The sequence below is a fragment of the Myodes glareolus genome, chromosome 21 (assembly GCF_982192425.1).
Source record: "Myodes glareolus chromosome 21, mMyoGla1.1, whole genome shotgun sequence".
NCBI lineage: Eukaryota > Metazoa > Chordata > Mammalia > Rodentia > Cricetidae > Myodes > Myodes glareolus.
The window spans coordinates 11,670,373-11,692,403 of NC_142046.1; the positions used below are offsets into that span (position 1 = coordinate 11,670,373).

Genomic DNA, 22,031 nt, shown 5'->3' on the forward strand with positions numbered 1-22,031 from the left:
TTAGCCTTATACAAAATGGAAGTAATAGGAAATATTAGGTTCGGCCCTCCTCTGGGAGGGGTGGGGGGGTTGAAGGGAACTGAATCAGGGAACCTTGCTTTGCCCAGGAGAGGGAGCTGTTGGGATGTGCAGTGTGTCTGAACTGGGCAGCAGCTTCCACATGTCTCTCCCGGGTAATTATGCTGTCTCATTTTACCACAGTACCAGGCTGTGGGTGGCGGCTCAATCACTTTGCTCTGCAGAACTTTGAACTGAGGTAGAGACAGATTCCCAAAGCTCACTGGTTAGTCAGCCTTGCCTACTGAATGAACCCCAAGTCCAACAAGAGACCAGTTTCAGACAATGACACGGACTCCTTCCTGCCCCATCTGAGTTGGTGCTAGGATACGTGGAAGTAGGTTAACTGAAGGGAGACTCCATGATGCGGCCTCCGTGAACTGCCACCCATGATGGACTGGCGCTGATATAGGCATTGTGGGGTTAGCCACATTCCTTGTGTTAATACAGGCTCACTTTGCCCTATAAACCCTTCAAAGAACTTCCTCATGGTCCAAAGGTGGCAATCTTTCGTTCATGGTCACCTAGAAAACCCAGAGACTGATGTTTTGGAAACGGGGAATGTTCTTCTAGGGGGCACATGGTCTCTAGCCCCTTTCCCAAGCTTGGACAGGAATGATTCAAACATCTCCTTCAGCAAACAAAAAAGTGGACCACTCCAGAAGATCCCCACGTGAGGCTAGCCGCTGGCCTCCACATGCATGTGTATACATGTGTGTGCTATATACACACACAGAGAGAAAAAGGGGGAGACAGACAGACAGACGGACAGAGACAGAGCACAATCAAATTCTCTCTTCTCTGAGAAAGGCACTCTGTCCGTCGTACAGAGTGATGGACTTGGAGCATGTGCTTGACCTAGCAGTTGAGCGGGACACGAACTGCCTGAAGATGTGCATGTTCTACACGTGGAGGTGGGAGTGGCCCAATGAGCAGAATCCCCTAGGTGATGCTATCAGTCCCAGTCCTGTTAAGACAGTGTTTAGCCCACTTTGGGCCAATGGAACGTCAGGCAAGTGGCATGTCACACTAAGTGGGGACTGGCAGGGCCAGGCTGCGCTTTCCATGTCCTCTTTCCGATTGACACAACATGTTCCAGACCGGGGGGGGGGGGGGGGAGGGAATAGCTCTGCTATGGATCCTGGAAGAAAAACAAAGCTTAAGCTGCCAATCACAGCCAGTTCTGAACACACAGCACAGAGGAAAGCAGACATTGACATTTGTGAGACCCTGGGACTTTGGTGCTTTGTTCCCGCAGCTCAGCCTGGCTGGAGAAAGGGCGGGCAAACAGCTGAGCACAGAGTCGGGCTCTGAATAATGCCACAATTGTTTCTTTCCCCTCTTTTGAAAGCCAGAGAACCATACTAAATGGAGAAAAGCCGGGAGCATTTGGTTTGGAAGTATTCAGTGAGACTGGGACTCAGCAGGTAAAGGTACTGGCTGCCAAGCCTGATGATCTGGGTTCAAGTCCAGGCACTTACTTGATAGAGGAAGAGAACTGAGCCCTTCAGTTGTCCTCCGACCTCCACACACGCTCCATGGTGTGTCTATGCTCACACATATACACACAAAAGTAAATAAGTAATATAATAAAAATCCTAGTTTAAAGAATTCAGTGAAACTGGGACGGAAGTTACGAGGAGGCAGCTGGAGATAAGAGAGGCCTGAAGGAGTGGGACAGAGTTTGTGGTGTACCTGGTACCTGGTTTCGCCAGCACTGAACTACAACTCCCACGTCCCCACTGGGAGAGAGATGCCTTCCTTTCCTCTCTTAGCACCGCCCCCACGTCCACCCTCACTTCCCCAGAGCTGAAGCTGAACCCTAGGCCATGACCAGCCAAGGCCGCTGGTGCCTCCCAGGCTTATGTTCCTGGCTGCTGTTACTCTGACCCACAGTGTCACAGCTGAGAACAGCGCGACCGGAGGCAAGCAGTGCAAAAGAAGAGATTGAGGGATGTGCTCCGTTAAAATGTAAAACTTCAAAACAGCAGCAGACACCATAAACAAGCTGGAGCAGCTCTCTCCGGGGAGAAAATATCCGCAATTTATATCGTAGATAAGGGATAAGCATCCAGAATATATAAAGAATTCTAACAAATCAATAAGAAAAAGATAAATGGCCCAATAGAACACTCAGCAAATGATTAAAAAAAAAAAGTCGATTTATAGAAAAGAAGTTCAAATGGTCAATAAACTTGAAGAATGCTCATTTTCACTAGCAATCACGGGACTAAGCCATTAAGCGGCCATGAACCATATTTTCCTCATCAGATTGATTTTAAAAAATTAAGGTTTGACATTCAGTGTTAATGAGGGTGCATGGAAGTGGGACTCTAACATGCAAATTGGTACAACAACTTGGAAGGACAAAAAATTAAGTAAACACTAAATAAATGAAAATCTGCTTGCTAGTCTTTCTCCTGGAGAAGGCATTTGCACCGGGGGCTGTACAAGGTGTTCTCTTCGGTATTGTCCGCAAGAGTGAAACCTGGCACCACAGAGGCGTGTGATCTTGCTGCCATTCCAGAGGAGCTGGTTGGTTCCCTGCGCTCACATCAAGTGGCTCACAACTGCCTGTAACTCCAGTTCCAGGGGATCCAGTGCCCTCTCTGACCTCTATGGGCACTCCCCCCGCACACACATACTTTACACACACACACACACACACACACACACACGCACACACACGCACGCACGCACACGCGCTTTACACACACACGTGGTTAAAAAAATAAAATATCTTTACGCTTTCTTTTATAATTAGTAATAAGAGAAAGAAGAGTGTTGGGGTTCATGAGATAAACTGCTACAGGCCTGTGCAGCCCTTTCAAAGAATGAAGCAAGCCTGTAACTTCTCATGAAGAGACGCTGATGCGTCCAAAGAACTAAGGGACAGGGTGGGACAGAGGCAGGGCATGGTGGCTCAGGTCTATAATCTCACCACTTGGGAGATAGAGGTTGAGGGGGTGGGGGATCAGGAGGTCAAGGCAGGCCAGGCCAGCTTGGACTACAGGAGGCCAGCCTAGGCTACATGAGACTCCGTCTCAGAATAAGCAGGCAAGCAAACAGACAAGTCAGAGATGTTGGGGTTTTACTGGGAAGGAGGAAAGTTACGTAAGTTGTTTTGATGCTGATGCTGGGAGCTGGTAAACTGATAACTGAGCGACAGCAGCTGCCGAGGAAGCCCGCGGGCTGCAGTGTTGGCTTGGGTATTAGGTGGTGCAGAAATAACCAGCTGTCCCTGTGCTCCCCCAGCGGTCCTACGGTGGTGACTTGTCTAGTAAGTTGAGGTTTGGAAAGTTTCTTGTGGTCATTGCTATCATCTTGTGACTTCTGTGTGACAGTCCTTCCGTCGTGGCCCCTTTCAGCTGTGTTTGCCAAGTTTGGCTGTTTCAAGAGTGACTCTGCTTTAAATTGGAGACCTTTATCGGCAGCAACCTTTGAGACCATGGGCGGGGTGGGGGGCTTTGCAGTGGTGGGAGTGGGAGAGAAGGACTCTCAGAAGGGATTAGAGCTTGACTGTTAATATTCCCAAATTTTTATTAAAGGGGGCATTAGAGACTATTTAAAGACAAAAAAAAAGTTGGTTTAGAAGGCTGATAAATGAATGCCCTCTGACCAACAGAAAGACAATGCGGAGCCAAGGTCACAGCCACCCCTACCACTGCTGGTAGAATGATGGATTAGTAGAGACAAGCTAACTGTGGCACCCAACACCACTACTGTCTCTGTGCCTTGCAACAAAATCCACCTCTCACCTTGAAAGTTAATCAGGGGCCAAGAGCAGTGGCTGTTCCTCTCAGTCACTCAGGGTCCAGGCCCTTTCCCTGTTGTGGCTCTGCCATTTTAGGATACCCCCAACAACTGGAAAGTCACTCTACTTCACATTTCATTGGCTGGGACTTAGATATTTGGCTCTCTTTCCTGCAAGGGAGACTGGGAAATGTAGTCTGGGGCAGTAGTCATGAAGAAGAGAGTGACTTGCTGCTCTTATCTATGACCGGCCATGGCAGCCTCATAGAGGGCCTAGTGCTGTGTTCGAATCACACCTCTTCTCTGCACTGAGTTTTTCTTCCAGCCTGCCCTCACATTATATGCCTAGGAAAGGCCCCTCATTGTGACTGTCCAGTGAGCCTAGCCCCAAATTCTGTCTCCATCTATTATCTTGGCCCCACACAGCAGAGGGACAGCCTATCCTTCTCCTCACATACAAATGCTCACCCTGATTTTAGTCTTCGGGGGATTATTTTCTCCAGTAGGAAAGTTCACCCAGGAAGGAATTTAAATGTCTCCAGGTGCCCTGGGAACTCCAGCAACAACTCTGTGAAGAATCCATGCCTTGTGGGGTGGAGGTGGGGGAGTTGACAAGGGATGGGACAAAAAAAGCCTGTGATAGAAAAGACAGTGGCGGGTCAGAGGTGGGAGGAAGGTCCTGGAGCAGGTGTGAGCAGTGTGGAGGCGGAGTCTGGAGGATGTGGTGGGGAGGTTAAAACAGAGATTTATGCTAAAGCATTTTAAATGCTAAAACTTTGGGAGTTTCCTAACACTAACATGGGGGCGGAAGGCTGGTGAGCTTGATGTCCAGGGACATTCATTTAGAAGCACCCTGCAGGAGGCATGTCACACACCTGGACTCCAGTGAGACTTGGGGACCATGAGTGGTCCTTGAAGGCTCTGAATCTTTGAGGCAATTCTTTGGCATAGAAGGATCAAGGGGCACTCAGTTCCCCTCCAAATAGGCAGCAAGTATGTCCTTGTTACTCCTAAATCCTGAATTCGGGTTGGCTAAGGATGGAATTTGGCATATCTGTTCCTCTCTAGTGCGGGACAGAAGAACCAGGCTGATTGGGGAAGCCCTGGCAAGGGAAAGGCCTGGGAGGCATACAGGCTTAACGAGATGAGACATAGCTGTGAGTCCCATAGTAAAGTAACCCAAGAAAGGATAAACTGGGAGCCACGGAGGAGGGGAGGGCAGGAATGTGGCCAGAGAGAGCAGGACAAGATTTGGTGACAAGCTCCCCATATCTTTACCTCCATACCCAGGAAGGCCCTGCCCTTAGATCCTGCTTTGCTACTGAAGGTTTGATTTACTTCACGATTTTACCTCAGTCAAGTGTGATGAGTCAATGGCACACACATGTGAACAGAAATGCTAGCGACCAAGTGTACACGCACTATCCCCAGCTCGCCATGCACATGGAACACGTCTGAAGCCCCACTGAGTGCAGAGTTCATTGCAACAAGTCCAGAGTGACTGAAAGCCATTAGGATTAGCAAGTCACTTCGACCACACATGGGTGTCACCCCAAGGGAGTACACTGACCTCTAGATCAGAACCTGCTTACACACTGGAGAGACAGTGAGGTTCTAAGGCACACAAATGACTATGTACCCACATCATGGCCTCTCTTCTTTGTATCACCTCCCGGTGTTAGCTTCCACTGGAAATATTGGCCAGAAGGAAAGGAAGCCAGGTCCAGTGGCACACATTGTCAGCTACTTGGGAGGCCGAGACAGGAGGTTCACAAGTTCAAGGCCTGCCTGGACAACTTAGTGAGCCCCTGTCCCAAAACAAAAAGGAAAAAAAAAGAAGTGGACCAGACATGTGGCTCCGTTGGAAGAGTGCTCGCCCAGCATGCACAATGCCCTGGGTTAAGTCCCCAGCACAGCATAAACCAGATGTGGTGGTGCACGCCTGTAATCCCAGCACTCTGGGTGGGGAGGTAGAGGCAGGGGAAACAGATGTCAAGTTATTCTCAGCTTTCAGGAAATGCAGAGCCAGCCCGGGTTCTATGAGACCTTGCTTCAAAGAAAGAAAGGAACAAAACTAAGGGCCAGTGAGATTGCCCAGTGGTGAAGGCACTGATTGCCAAACCTGGTAACTACGCTGGATCCATGGGACCCACATGGTGGAAGGAGAGAATCCACACAAGAGAGTTGTCCTCCAGCCTCCACATACCTGCTACCATCCTACACCGCATCTGTGACAACCGGAGTCTTCGCCCAGACTTCCCCCGGAGAGGAGCACCAGAGCCTTATCAGCATCTGCTAGAGGCCCCGAACCACTGCACGCGGAGGAAGAGAGTTGTCCTCCAACCTCTACAGACACACACAAATAAATAAATGTAAAAAGTAAACAGAGGGCTGGGAATGTAATTCTAACTGCTAGAACACGCATGTCTGGCATGCATGATACTGTACTGGCAAACCCCAGCACTCAAGGAAGAAAGAAAAGGAGGGGTGAGAGGGAAGAAATCAAAGCAGCCACAGTTCTTGTTCCTTTGAGTCTTCCCTTCCTGTCTCTGGGCTAACATAGTGTTCGGAGATGTGTGTGCATTATGACATGAAATGCAATCAGTTGAGCTAGTTGGAGGCAGTAATTCTGTGTCTAAAAAGAGCAAACTACATCTGTCTATATGAGCTACAAATAATCTAGGCAATTCTACACAGGAGTTAAACGCTCTCCTGTTTGCATTTAAAGGGGACTTTGCAAACTGCAAACTAAAATCCATGTGATAATTTTAAATTATATTATACTCTTTACTTACAGCAGTATTACACAGCAGATAAAACCATCAGGCGAAGCCAAAAGAAAGAACAGTAGAGGCAGGTAGGTGCTTTGCTTTTTAATATTTTAATTTTTTGTAGCTTCCTAAGGGGTTCAGGTTTTTATTTAGCACTGGGCCCTGGGTCTTGTATCCCCAGTCATCTGGGTTCTCAGGTCCAAAGGACTTGGCTGGAAGGCATCTTGGTGGCTCAGTTGCTCTGACACCAGGCATTTGAGACCCTTTATCTCCCAACCTTGTCCCCAGCTCTCATGGCAGACTTGACCCAAGCCTCCTTGGGTCGATCCCCAGTCTAGCTCTGATTTTGCTATGTGTCCTGATGTCATTTGATTTGATCAGAGTTATTTGATCTCTGCTGAGGTTTGGATAAAGGCCCATGTGTTGACATCTTGAAAACCACCCATGGTACTCGCTCAGAGGCGATGGGATATCGAAGAACTAGGGTCTATCAGGGAAGAAGTTAGTTTACCAGAAGCATGCCCTTGCAGGGGTGTTAGGACCTCATGTACCCCAACCCCACCCCGCTTCCTGGCTCCCATGAAGTGAGCAGCTTCCTTCCACAATTCCTCAACTCAGTTCCAAAATCAATGGCACCAACTAACCAAGGACTGAAACCTCTAAAGTCAGGAGCCAAAATCAAGCCTGGCCTTTTCAGTCGATCGCACTGGGTATTTGTTACTGTAACTGAAAGCTAATACAACCTCTGGGAGCCTCATTTTCCTACCTCTGGACTAGGGGTTGTTTTTTCTAGAAGTACCTCCCTCAAAGGGTTGTTGAGGTCAGAGGCTTCCTATGAACAGTTGGGGCTCAGCATGTGTGGACACTACCCTCACAGCATCTCCCACAGTCCTGCTGTGCAGAACAAGAACTCCTTGCATCTCAGTGATGGGGAAAGACAGGTCAGACTCCATTCTGGTGTTGAGGAAGGTGCTCTGGGGAACGCAGTGCACTATCAGGCCCCGGGCTCCCCCCACACACGTGGTTGACAATCTGCTTCCTGGCTCCTTGTAAGGAAGTGGAAATGGGTCTGGCGTTGCACTGGGGAGGCTACAGGGAACTCTTGGTCTCTTTGTCTAAGCTTTCATGCTCATGCTACCCTAAAAAGTTCAATAGACAGGTGACTTAAACAACAGAGACTTGTTGCTCACGCTTCTAAAGGCTAGTCCCAAGCCAAAGTGTCTGCAATGTTGGTTTGTCCCAAGGCCTCTCTCTTTGGCCATCTTTCCCCCCATGACATCACTAGGTTGACATTGTGCATAAGTATCCTAGTCTCTTGTGAGGACACCAGTCCCACCAGAGTTGGGTCTACCCTCGTGACCTCATTTAACATTAATGACCCTTTAAGGGTCCTGTCTCCATATACTGTCACATTCTGAGATCACATGTCAGCTCATGACAATGTCTGTGGATATAGGGCAGCCCCATGGGTCTCAGTGACCCTAGAAAGGACATCTGTGCTTCTGTTTCAGGTGCATGTGTGTCCATCTGAGCATCAGACCTGCTAGGACTCCATCTTTGTGAACATTCATTGTTGGGGCTCTGGAGTCTGGTGCTGCTTTTAGCCAAGAGACCTGGTCAACATTGTGCATCAGCCTGACTGTGATGGGTATGTCTGTGAGTCAGATGATGTCAGAGGTCTGGAGTCTGGGGCTAGAGAGAACAGAATCTTCTGGGTGTCAGCAAATGTGGGCACCCACAACTGCATGTCTGTGGCAATTTCCCTGAGCATCTGCGGCTACCAGGCTGCAAGGCAGCTTGTGAGGGGAGTAGAAAGGGTTCTGTGGATTTGAGAGTTGGAAGAAAACAAAGGATCTGTGTTAGCAGAGGACAGTGGGCGGATCCGGCTGGGTCTCTCACACTGGGACAGCAGCTGAGACTGGGCTGCCTCCAGGGCGAATGCAGGGGCTTGTTGGATCTTGAAAACGGTCACAAAACAGGCATAGACGCAAAGCAGTGGGCCTGGGTGGAATGTGCTGGGGGGGGGGGTGCTGAGGAGCAGCAGGTCCAGGAGAGGCTCTGCAGTCATAAAGAAGCCCCTTTGTCTAGGCACCATCAGAGCCAGGCTGGGCTCTCCACTCAGGTCCTGCTCCCTGATGCCTATGGCTGTGGGTAGGCGGAACCCTCAGTCCTGGGCCCTCTGGGACTGTGGTCAGTGCTTCATATGCAATGCTCTACACCAAGCCACAGGTCTGAAAGGGGCAGTTTTTATTCCCGTTGACTCCTAGAGGAAACTGATACCCAAGACGGAGGATGTTGCAATCTGAGTTCTCACGGATGGCTCCAGGAGTCCGGGGGTGTTGCTTGGTTGGGAAAGGGGGGGATGAATGAATGAATTGATGAAACATTGCCTGTGCTTTGGAATAGGGCCCGTGTCCGAGTCCTGGTGAAAACAAGGTTGTAGCTAACCCAGACTTTCTCCGCCATCTGCATCGGGCCTGAGATATAGGAAGCTGATGGTGTTGTTGCTCTGTTCTTTTTGAAAACCAGTGATAGACAAAAGGCAGCGGCACTGGTCACTCTTGGCCCTGAGAGAAGGGACTCTGTCGTCTGCTGGTTCACCTTCTCCCACCCTCAGAAAAACCACATAGACACCAAGGTTCAGCCCTGGCCTGTTTAGTTCTAGTTTGGTGTGTGTGTGTGTGTGTGTGTGTGTGTGTGTGTGCCCGTGTGTGTGTACATCCCAGCCCCAGCACACACCAACCCGCTCCTTTTCCTCCTTTCCTGTTCTTGGTTTGTGATGTTATGACTATCTTCATCTTACCAAACAAGCTCAAATGCACTGTTCCTCCAGACTTGGGGTATAAGAGGTCATATTGGTTGTGACTGTTGGGCTTTCTCTTGGTAACTGGTTTCCAGTGTGATTGGCATCTTTGGGAGGTCACACTGCACAGAACTGGTATTTCCGGACCTAGTTTGTGACTATAGTGCAGTTGGCACTGGCTTCCAGGTCCAAGGTTTCTGCTCTGGCCCAGATGAAGATGCTTCTCAGCACAGCGCTGGACTCTGTTTCCGCATTCCCAGACCTAGACGATAGCTGTTTTTTCACCCCTTTGGAGTTCAGCAAAGTCCTGATAGGTAGAGCCACCATTCTTGGTCATTTCTAAGTCTGGGCTACTTTTCTTGTGTCTGAAATACGGATGATAACTGTGTTAGTCAATGTTGTCAACTTGACACACCCTGAAGCATTGACAGGAAACCCCGAATGATGGATTGGCTAGATCACCCTGGCCTGTGGGGGTGTCTGTGAGTGATCGTCTTGATCAGTAATTGATACAGGATGACCCTGCACACTGTGGGTGGCAGGGTCCCTAGGCAGGTGGTTCAGGGTTATATTAGAAAGCTAGTTAAGCATGGGTCTGTGACCAAGCTAGCAAGCAGTGTTCCTTCACCATTTCTGCCTCAGTATCCCACCTCCAGCTTCCTGCCTTGAGTTCCTGCCCTGCCCTCCCCCAATGATGGGTTTTGTCCTGAAAGTGTAAGCTAAAGCAAGTCTTTTCCTCCCCTAAGATGCTACTGGTCAGTGTGTGTTCCCATAGAAACAGAGAAGAAAATAAGAACAATGTCTAGTAAATGATTGCTACTGTTACATCAATCCCAATTTTATAATAAAGGAACATTAAGTAACCTGCCTGAAGGTCATACAGCTAGGTCACAGCATTAGCACTGCACCTACCAGTGACTCTTATCAGCCTCAGAGTTAGACATTTAAGCAAGGAGGTCTTCAGAATGCCCTGGGCCCACATCGCCATCTGAACACAAACCGTGAGAGGCCCCAACTGAGAGTGCTGGCAGAGCCTGGTGACCCAACAGATTTGTGAATAAAGAAAGCGATTATTGTTACTGTAGGCCACTGTTTGGGTAAGGCTTGTCATATAGTGCTACGTCAGGGACACGGCCCTGCAGCTCACTAGACACAGCTAACACCTGGGACATCATTTGTTCCTTCATTTGTTCACTCTGCTGTGTCCCAGGCTCTGTGGTAGGCACACAGGAGAGACAAGACAGTGAATGCTGAAAACAAGTCATCAAATAGGAAAACACACGGTGGTGACAAGCAGCCATAAGCATCAAGATGAAATTAATAACGTTATGAGACTGAAGGACAAGAGCAGCCTTTCTGCCTAGGTGATGCCCCCATCATAGGCAGCTCTAGGGTGGTGGTGTTGAAGTTAAGATGAATATCTATCTATCTATCTATCTATCTATCTATCTATCTATCTATCTATCTCCTATATTGCTAGCATGCTCATATTCCATGGCTAGAGTGTTCAGAAGGCCTACCTCTATACAAAGGTATTTAGGAATCACAAAGCAACACAGAAACGACACTGGGAAGCACGGAGTGTATCTACTACAGACAGAAGTAGAAGCTAATTTATGTTTCAGTTGCCACCCCGCTCACTGTGTGAAAACCGAATCGTGAGCAGTGGGAGTCCCAGCTGTGACTGGGTTCTGAAGGATATCTTTCCAGCTTTCTTTGTAGTGGGGATAACACACTCTGGCCAGAACCAACTTAGAGGAAGAAAGGGTTTATTTCAGCATACTCTTCCAGGTCATGCTCCATCGTGGAGTTTCTGACTGCTTGTACAGCCCAGCACCACCAACCCAAGGAATGGGGCTACTCACAATGGACTGAGATTGCTGGTATCAATTCATGGTCAAGATAATCCTCCCTAGACAGACCCACAGGTCAATCTGATATGGGCAATCTCTCAATTGAGATGCCATCTTGAGTATCTCTAGGCTGTGATTCCTTGACAATTAATGATAACCGGGACAATAGTGTTATTTGTAGCTTTACATGATGGGTCAATTTTATATCCTGAACAACAACAAAATCAAATACTGCAGTTTGTATTCTATCTTAGGGTTTTTTGCTATGATAAAACTTCACGAGCAAAAACAAATTGAAGAGGAAAGTGTTTACGTTACATGTCCTGATCACAGTCAATCTTGAAGGGACGTCAAGGAAAGAACTCAAGGCAGGAAGCTAGAGGCAGGATCTGATGCAGGGAGGAACACTGCTTACTGACTTGCTGCTAAAGGCTTGCTCAGCCTGCTTATAGCAGCCAGGACCACCCGCCAGGGGTGGCACCACCCACAGTGAACTGGGCCCACCAACATCCACCAACAAGAAAACACACCACAGGCTTTCCCACAGGAGGCATTTTCTCTAGCCTGTGTTGACATAAAACTATCCAGCATATTGTAGCAGGCTTTCTTTTTTTGGGCTCCCAACCAGCTCCCAAATCATGACACGGAGAGTCGGCCTTAGCTTAGCTCTTATTTTAATCTGTTTCTCTATGTCTTGCATTGGGCCTTTCTTCCTTTCTTCCTGTATGTCCTACTCTGTATCTGCTTGCGGACTGCTGCCTGAGCCTGACTGGCCCCAGGAGTTTTCCTCTCTTTCTCCTTCTTCTTCCTCTCTTCTTCGTTTTCCTTCTCTTCTTTTTGAGCCTAGACTTTTCCTTCTATTTATTTCCTCTGCCCACCAGCCCTGCCTATCCTTTTTCTGCCAAACTATTGACTGTTCAGCTCTTTAGTAGAGCAATCAGGTGCCTTAGGCAGGCAAGGCGAAACAAAATGCAACATCTTTACATAATTAAACAAATGCAGCATAAGCAAAAGTAACATTCCACAGCAGAAACAAATGTAACACACCTTTGCATACTTAAATATTCCACAACAGCATGTAGCCTAAATGAATGCTCACTTCAAAGCTAGAGTTAAAAGATTGAAACCATGAACTCTTAATGAGGGAGGCCCTTGAAGGCGGAAGTCACAAAATAATTCCACACCAGTTCAGAATTATGAATAATAAAGGGTTATTTATTTAGGGGAAACTTACAGATCACTGTCCTAGATAACAGTCCTCTGCCTGAACAAGAACAGAGTCTAGCAGCAGAAAGTGAGAAAGCTGGGAGCAAGAGAGAGAGCACATGTTTTACAGCTGCATTTATAGTATAAGAGACCACACCAAAATGGGCTGGTATCTTAAATGCTATTGGCTGAAGGAGCAGAATGTGCTTCCCACAGCACCTCCCCGTTTTGTTTAAATAAGAGAGTTCCAAACCCAATACAAAACTATTTACACTAGAAAGAAATAATAAGTATCAGATTAGAATTATAGCCAGCATAAATAATATTAAGCCAGGAAAGTATGCTAAATGTTTTAATAAACATTCTATCCTAAGAAGTCTAAGTTTGTATAGGAAATGGCTTGGCTAGATCATAAGAGAACAGTAACTATGACTATCTAATCTTCAACCCTATTGAAGGCCTGAGAAGGGAGATAATATTACTTGAGCAGGCAGGAAATACAATCAAGCAGCTTCCAAAGCGAGCAATATATGACGGAGACAATTAGATACCTGAGCAGTCACCCAAAGTCTCATTTGCAACATTGAACAACAACCAACTTTGGCTAAGGCCTAGCATAGCTGATAGACCATTTTCAGAGGCAGGAAATTTTTCAGTACCATCTTACCCTGTCTTGGCCAGATTTGACAGTCTTTTTCCTTGTGTCCTGGTTGGAGACAGACCACAAGAGGACTGGTATCTTAAAGGCTATTGACTGAAGGAGCAGAAGGAGTTCCCACAGCAGGCCCTGATTCCCAGACTTTGGGATTTCATGGGCTGGTAAATTCTAAAGATAATTTAGAAATCAACCATGAGTTGTTTGCAAAGAAACCAAATGAACCCACTGTGTCTAAAGCAGATATGCAGTCATTAGCGAAGAGGCATCTTAGTATTTGTGAGCTGGAAGGAACAATGATACTGTAGAGAATATTCTTTTCACAGAAAACGGGCTGATTCATTCTTATATGTCATCCACATGCATGGCCCACAGACACAGATACGCTTAGGTGTCCTAGCTAGGGATACACAGGAATTTAGACTGGCTGGCTCCATAGAGTTCTGCTTGAGTATCCTTTATGCTATAAAAACCGAATCTGTGCTCTGGCACACCGTAGAGCTCTGTGCAGTCCCCCACATTCAGCAGCTGCCAGGAAAATTGCTACATTTCATTCAACAGGTCCTCCTTAACACATGCACGGTGGGAGTTACATTGAAAGTCAGTTTGTCTTCTTTTACTGGGGCATCTTTTTACTCATATGGTGTCCTGTCGGAAGTCAGGTGGGCCTCTTATGTTTAATAACTTTGTGCCTACGTGAGGGACTTTCTCCTTAGGGAACTCATATTGGTCCGTTTCTTGTAACAAAATGCCTGAGGTGGGATAATCAAAAGGAATGGAGTTGATCTAGGTTCATGGTTCTAGGTCTTGAGAAGTCCAACAGCACGGCTCTGCAGAGGGCCTCTTGCCATTAGGACACACGGTAGAAAGCAGAGTGGCAGGTGAACACTGGCTAAGCTGGAGAGCAATCAGATACCCATCAGAAGGTATAGGCCTGGTGAATAAATATCCTCGGTATATCCAGACAGTGGAATATCATTCAGTGATAAAAAATAAAAACACTATCAAATGTTTATCATTGCTTTGTGGCAAAGAAAAAGCAAACCTTTCAAAATCTTTCCCTCTAGCATTCTGCATCATGGCTATCTGCAGTCAACTCACCCGGCAACAGCACCCCAGACCTTTCTGCTCCTCTTTAATTATAACTCAGAGCCTCGCAATGAGCATTTTCCCTCTGTGATGGTCCACTTTGTCAACTTGACACCATCTACGATGACCTGAGAAGAGAGTGATTAAATTGGCCAGTGGCTGTGGCTGTGAGTAAATCAATGTGAGAAGACCCATCCCACTGTGGGCAGCACCATTCCCTAGGTATCCTGAACTATCTAAGAATGGAGAAGTGAGTTACGAACAAGCAAGTGGTGCATGCATTCATTTCTTTCTGCCCTTGATTGTGAAAATGATGTGACTAGACACTTCCGATTCCTGCCATTGTGACTTCCCTGGAACCTGGAACTGTGAGCCAAAACAAACCCTTTCTCCTCTGGTTTCATCAGACTACTTTATCAGAGTAACAGAAATGAAACAGTAGATTGCATTTCTTCTCCACCTTCAATGAGTGTCCTATTATAAGTTAAACCTTGGAACAACAAAAAAGTCATTAGGAAAACATAATAGCAGCTGTTAATTCTATATGAGAAAAATAAAGACTATTTTTATTCTTCTCTTTATCTTGTTTATTTTTAAAGGGAAGAAAGAAAAGATACAGATTACCCTCTATGTCTGGAAGTGAGGGGTGTGAGTCTAGACTTCAACTATGTGATATTCTGGGAAAGGTGGAAATTTGGAGATGACTTTTTTTATAGCCAGCAGTATGGGAAGGAAGGCTGAACAGGTGTGTGGTGGTATTTGGGGCCAGAAATATACAGTATGGTGCTAGACTCATGTCATTATGTATACCTAAAGGCAAAGGACACACACTCTGAGAATGAGCTCTGATGTACGCTCTGGACTTGGGGTGACAATGATATGTCAATGTGGGTGGGTAGTTGCGTGTGTAATGAAGGTAAAGGGTATATGAGGGGACACTGTGCTTTGTGTTCAACTTTGCTATAAACCTAAAACTGCTTTATACAAATAAAATCTCCCGAGATGTTAAGAGTTTTACAAGAATCCATGCAGATAAATAGTCTGAAAGACACTATGCTTTTGAGTTGCTAGGACCAGCTTCTTCAAAGAGAGTTGAATGTTTAAAGTCTTGCATTGGGAGACTGGCAACTTGCCTTGTTGGCCATAGAGTTTAAAGATCATTGGAGGGACACATTGTTAGAGTAGCATCTGCCCACTCACACATGAACACAGGCACAGAGAGATGAAAGAGAGGGAAGGGTGGAGGGACAGAAGATGAGGGAGGGAGGAAGGAAGAGAAACTAGGAAAGGGAGAAAGATGGAGGGAAAGGGTAAGCTAATTTCCTGACATGGGTAGGAATGTGGGGGAGATTTTGAAAGGTTGAGCCTCAGAATCAGACAGTAAATGTGAGGCTGGATAGGAGAGAGACAATGTGGTGTACCTCCTGAGCTTGAGGGCCATCTGGGGAAGGGTGTAGGAAGGAAACAAGTAGATATAATTGTAACACACACTAAACCAAAATATTGCTGAGCTCTCCTGGGACCACCCACGGTACTAACAACATCTCTTGCAGTAGAAGTAACTGGGTTCTTTGCTGACATAGTTGGCTTGATTAGGTTAGGGTGGTCTTCAGAATAGATAAACTAATCAGAAATTTTCCCCAGGATTAAATATATTATTCATTGTTAGTGTATGTGAGGTGTGTGTGTGTGTGTGTGTGTGTGTGTGTGTGTGTGTGTGTGTGTAAGTCAGAGGACAATTTGTATGAATCATCATTCCAGCCCTATAAGGATATACTTACTATCACAATCTTTTAAAAAGCCTTAGTTGCTTTCTTCTCTGGTAATAGAATAGTTATTTTTTTTTTAAATGGCCTGGCCATCTTGGTAGTTCTAAGTGACCACAACTGTGGAAGCAAATTTCCCAGCTTCCCTTGCAATGGGGCGTGGTCATGTGGCTATTTCTGGCCAATGCAATCTTAAGCAGATTTATTGAGAGAGAGTTTCTAGAAACATTTTGCTTCCCATTTCCTGCCTTGGGAAAGGAGACCATGACATCTGAAGCAGGGGAGCAAGTCTGTGTCCACAAGGAAAAAGACCCAACCTGAGGAGGCTAGTGTACAATGCAAGAACCAACTCGAGGATGCCAGTTCCCAATTGAAGGACCAACTCAAGGATGCTCATGCCCGATGGAAGGACCAACCCGAGGATGCTAGTGCCCAGTGGAAGGACAAACCTGAGGATGCTAATGCCCAATGGAAGGACAAACTCCAAGATGCTAGTGCCCAGTGGAAGGACCAACCCGAAGTTGCTAGTGCCTGATGGGAGGACCAACATGAGGATGCTAATACCCAGTGGAAGGACATGCACTCTTTGCTTGTTTTTATGTGTATGGGCCTGAGTGTGTGTACCATGTGAATGCAGGTGCTTGAAGAGGCCAGAAGAGAGCTTCAGATACCCTGGAACTGGAATTTCAGGTAATTGTGTGCCGTCTAGTGTGGATGCTGGACCTGAACCTAGGTCTTCTCTGAGAGCAGCAAGTGCCCAGCTCTCCAGCCCTGGGATGTGTGCTCTTAATGACTGTTCCCACATAAGGACACTGAAGGAAGAGGACTGGTGTCCAGTGAAACACATGCATCGTGTTCCTAAGTGAGATGAATACCTTAACATAGAAATGATGCTTTGGGGGCTAGACAAATGGCTCAGAGGTTAAGAGCACTGGCTGCTCTTCCAGAGGTCCCGAGTTCAATTCCCAGCAACCACATGGTGGCTCACAACCATCTGTAATGAGACCTGGTGCCTTCCTTGCCAGCAGTATATTGTATGCTTAATAAATAAATAAACAAATAAATAAACAAACAAATAAAAGAAATGATGCTTTGTGTGTAAACAATCTCTAAGAGACAGCCAAAGTTAAAAATCAGTGTTTGGCCTAAATATCTTTATGCATAGCAGAATATTTATAAATATAAGTGCATGCAAAATTGACATTTATATACAAAGTACATTATATTTTATAACCTGCTGTGTGTGTATGTGTGTCATGCATGGGTGTGTCTGTGTTCCTATGTGTGTGGGTATATATGTATGTGCAGATATGTGTGGAGGCCAGAAGTGCACATTGGGTGTTGACTTCATGAGGTGTCCTCTCTATGTTTTGAGACAGTCTCTGAGTGGGAACCGAGGCTCTCTTACAAGGCTTAGATCCATGGCTAGTGAACTCCAAAGACCTGCCTACCTGCTCCCCCAGTGTTGGGATTACAAGTACAAACCATCATGCCCAGTTGAATTCAGGTTCTCACGCTTGCATGGCAAATACTTTACTGACTCCTTACCCTCAGAACCTGCTTTTTACTGAACAAAATACCATGGAGATCATAGAGAGTCTGGGCTAGTTTTACAATAAGCTGGATCAAAAACTACACTTTTATTTAGAAGGGTGACAGCCATATTCTTAAGTGTGTCTGTCTATGGCCGTGATTCATACAGTGGGAGGTTAACTGGTGAGCTTTGAAATGAGTGATCGTGGCCCAGCTGATCCTGGGCAATGGCTGACTACACAAGCGAGCCTGGTTTTTGTTTTACTGCTAGGCATTACAGTGGCTTCTGTATTTTAACACTGGTAAGTCTCCCGAAAGTGGCCAGATGGGTGGCACGCAGGACTTTGTTAGATAGCAGACACCTTTTATCAAAGAGCATCCATTGCGCTCTCTAGGGACAGCATTCTCACTTGTGTTCTTCGGCATAGTCTCTGTTGGATCTTGGTATCAGGGCTATGATGAACCTGGAGACACATTATGTTTTTTCTTTTTCCTTGTAGCAGTTTTGTTTCGTTTTTATTTTTGGAGACAGGGTCTCCCTACGAAGCCCTGGCTGACCTGGAACTCACTATGTAGACTAGGTCTGGCCTTAACTCAGAGATCTGCCTGCCTCTGCCTCGAGAGTGCTGGAATTAAAAGTGATCGCCACCACACCGGGCTTTGTAGCAGCTTAATAATATAGATTGTCTGTTTCCTCATGGCGTGATTGGACTTGCTATCCATCCATGTGGACCTATGGTGTTTCTGAGTGGCACAGACGCCTGGAATGCATGCACAGATTTGGATATTATCCTCACTGGATCTTAGGCTCCACAGATACTTCTGCTTGGCACACTAGCTTCAGATCTGGCTATTTTGGAAAAGCCTGGGATGTGTAACTATGAGCCTTGGTGCATGAGCAAATCAAGCCGGCTACTGTGTATGATTTTAAATGTCCAGTTTAGCACACATCCCCTTCAGGGCCTGCAGGCCTGGCTGTGTAGGGGGAGGTGGTTCAGGGGTCAAAGGCTGTTGCCGCCCCTCTGTCCAGCCTGAGGGCCCTGCTCCGTTTCATTGTGACTTCTTGTAAGGTTCCTCGGGCACTGCAGGGGCAGGCATCCTACTCTAGATGCCTCCTCAAGGCTTGCCCCCAGGCCTCTGTGGGTAAATCATTCGCCCAGCAAGAGGGGCGAGCTGAGACCTGCTCTGAGCTTGGGGTCAGTCTGAGGCCCCGGCTGCGCCACGTTAGGTCGGCCGGGCAGTGGGAAGAGCAGAGGGGATTGCCTTGGGGTGCAGTCAAGCCTACAAGGGCCAGGTGGGAGGGTGTCCCTGAAAGGGCCACTGCGGGCCTGCAGGCCTGGTGTCAGAGCGTCTTCCAGGGACCTACGGCCGGCCCAGCTGAGCGGTGGGCGAAGGGGACTGCGAGGCCTAGCGGAGCCGAGCGGAGGCCGACTGGGGGCGGGGACCGAGGGCGCCGGGGGCCACAGGGCGGTGCGCTCCCGGCTCCGCCGCAGGCAGCGCGCCCCTCCCGCCCCGGCCCCGGCCCTCGCCGCCGCTGCCGCCGCCGTTGCCGCCGCCGCCGCCAGGCCGCGCCCCGCCCCTCGCCGCCGCCGCTCCCGGGGAGGCTGCGCTCGAGCTGCGGCGCCGGCTGCAGCCGCCTGGGCCCCGGGCCCGGCTCCTCCCGCGCCGCCCGGGCGATGAGAAGCTGCTTCTGCGTGAGACGGAGCCGGGACCCGCCGCCGCCGCAGCCGCCGCCGCCCCAGCGGGGAACAGTTAAGTGAGGCCCGCGCGGGAGGAGACGGGCGGGGGCGGGAGGGCGCGGGAGGAGCCGGCCGGGCCCAGGCCTGCGGGCTGCGCGCCCGGCCCCGCGTGGGTACAGGCCCGGGAGGGCGGCCTCCGCCCGGCGCGGTGGTGCTGCAGGCTCCCGGGGCTCCGGCTCGGCCTTGAGGCTGGAGCGAGCTGGGGACTCGAGTGGCAGCCCCACTCCGAGGGTGAAGCCAGGTGAGGGGCGACAAGCTTCATGGGGGCACATGCTGGGGACAGTTCCCTGGACTCGCTTGGCCTGGGGTCCGGCTCTCTGCTGTCACGTGGGTGCGGTTGAGCACGCACCTGACCCTCAGGCATCATTACCTGGGGGTACCCAAACTGTAGGGCACCTGTCTGCAAGGTGACCAGCCATTCAGGAAGCACGGTGGGCATGTTGATGAACCTCCTCTTGCAATGGCTCCAGCCAGGGCAAGTGAGGCCTAAAGGGGCTGCTTGGCACAGCACCAGGGACCACATCCTCAGAGACAGGAACTGTGAATGAGGTAGATCCAGGAGCATCTTTGTTTCCTTTGTCTTCAGCACACAGCTGTCCCTGAGTTATCAGCCTATCTCTCTTCTGTCCCCTGACCCCCAGGACCTGTTCAGCAAGATAAGGGGGAAAACGACAGGCAGGCCCAAGGCAAATGGCCCTTGCCCCTTCTCCCTGCCCCCACGTGAGACCCAGAGAGCCTGGATTTCAGCCACATTGGCAGACAGAAGGCAGGGCTCCTCTTTCAGGGCCTTTGTCTCTAGAGGTGCCTTCTTGGAGAGAATGTTTCCCGACAGCTGGCTGGATCCTATCTCCTTCTACCAGGACTGCCAAATCTTATCAGCTGCCTTAGAAAAGTTAGAAGATAAGCCCGGGAGAATCCTATAGTAAATGACAAACTCCGAGTAGGCGGAGGTTAGTTACCAGAGATGGTGGCACCTTCCTTGCCAGCTGGGAAATCACTTGGGGGTGCTTTGAGGAATTGTGCCACACTCAACGTTTAAGTGAGTTCCTGAGAATCAGGGCGTCTGCAGGAGCTGGGTCACCAAGACCCATGGAGGTCGATTGAGTGTAATAGCATCACCTTGTCCCCTTCTCTTCGTCCCTCCTTTCCCTGGTACTGTGTCCCTGATAGAGGCTAGCGACCTTTGCTGTGCCTGTATTGGTGGACCTTGACCACTTCAAGAATATTCACTAAGGTTAAACCAAGGGCTTTAGGATGAGACCTTTAGGATGCTTGTGCCTGGCTATTTTTTTTTAATGTGCTGCCGTTTCCTGGTATGTAGACTGAAGCTAATGAGTCTATCATAGGGTTCTGGTGGGGCAGAAATGAAGCCTTGCATGAGAAGCTAACATAGAGCCCGCCTTGGTGTGGTGAATTACCAGTAAAAACAGTGAATAATCTTCCAGGGGCTCAGGATCAAACCTGTGCAAATTGGTGAGCTCTGCCCCTGCGCTCCATCCCCCCCCCCAGCCCAGTTAGCAGTTACTGTTAGACATTTGGTCATCAAGCTTGCTTACTTAGTTTATTTTCGAGTGCCTGTTTGCAGGCATAAGAACGACCTTCTCAGGGCAATAGGAAGCTATGGTATAGTGATTCGGCTGGAATCTGAGGGCTCGGGTTGAGTTTTGTCCCACTCGGTAGACCGTAGGTGACCCTAGTAAAGCACTATTTCTTTCTGGAATCCCCATTTTCTTAATTGTAAAAGTGGCTTACAAATAATACTTACCCCATAAGGATCATCAATCAGGAAGGCACTTGACCTTTCAAGAGGTGGAGAGCCTCATGAAAATGAAGTGCGGTCCAGCACTCAGCAGATGCTCGCATGATTTGCTGCTGGGGTCAGGCCCCACCAGAAAAAGAATTCAGGGATATCTTGACTTTGTACGTGTTACAAGACCACGTGGCCATGTGAACGCAATAGCTGAATGCCCTCTCAACGCTTGAGGAGTAAGGGAGAGTCCCAACATTGAGTTTCTGTCCCCGTCATGGCAGAGCTGCCCGAGGACATCAGAAGCCACGCGGTGTGGGTCCCTCTGATACGGCCAGCTAGAAGTGCTCCGTGCTTCATGTCCAAAGAGCAGTAGCCCCACCGCACAGCCACGCAATGATGGTGCTGGAGTTGAGGACAGAAAGTGTCAAGTGCTGTTGAGACGAGGAAGGTGGTGAATGACTGCATGGCTGGGTGTGGTTGGCTAAGGACATGGTTACTGGCTGTGGATGGTGAGCAGAGCCTTCTTTGGCAGTTGGTGGAGCGGGGCCACTGGGCTTTCTGTCCCTGGGGCTCACCTCAGCCTTCACCTTACTGTGCTGCCCCAGGGAACTGTGGTTTCCCAGTGCTGTCTGCAGAGCAGGGGTCTAAGTCAGTCCCTCACTCCAGCTGCCTGGCAGGAGAGCCACCAACCAGCAGGGTGTGTGACATCACCTCCCTTGTCCGGGACATCCTCTGGGCAGTGTTTGGTTTTGTTGACACACTCCTGGCAAGATGCTAAGCTTGTCCTGGCAGAAATATGAGAGCCCCATGGGCCCAGATCCCAGGGCCACACACAGGAGCTCAGTATCTCAGCTTCTCTGGGGAAGGAGGACCCACTAGTTGCCTTCTAGCTTACTTAGTAAAAATAATGTGTTCCTGTATCTTTTTATCTATAGATAGAGGCACGAGTGCATATGCCATATCCACTCTTAAAAAAATTAAAACACTAGATACTGACAGAATGTTCAAAAGAGTGCCCTGTGGCCCGTAGAGGAGAGAAGTACATGATCTTTTTAA

The 22,031-nt window shown here is 48.5% G+C and overlaps 1 protein-coding gene and 1 long non-coding RNA gene across 5 annotated transcripts in view; both read left to right on the forward strand.

Moving 5' to 3' along the window:
- Positions 1 to 3,136: 3,136 nt before the first annotated feature.
- On the forward strand, positions 3,137 to 14,761 carry LOC125398984 (uncharacterized). The gene is made up of 4 exons (XR_007231571.3): positions 3,137 to 3,337; positions 6,608 to 6,667; positions 8,093 to 8,229; positions 14,166 to 14,761. It is a non-coding gene; the product is annotated as an uncharacterized LOC125398984 (long non-coding RNA).
- A 4,328-nt stretch (positions 14,762 to 19,089) lies between these two features.
- The window catches only part of Mvb12b (multivesicular body subunit 12B), a 153,905-nt gene continuing 150,963 nt past the window's right edge, over positions 19,090 to 22,031 (forward strand). For 2 of the 4 annotated variants that reach the window (XM_085681329.2, XM_085681330.2), the window contains exon 1: positions 19,091 to 19,237. In XM_085681329.2, the coding sequence (XP_085537455.1) occupies positions 19,163 to 19,237 (75 nt within the window). In that variant the 5' untranslated portion in view covers positions 19,091 to 19,162. Of the gene's footprint in view, positions 19,238 to 19,353; positions 19,467 to 22,031 lie in introns of those variants that run through there. The other 2 variants (XM_087899708.1, XM_087899709.1) reach the window with 2 other exon arrangements.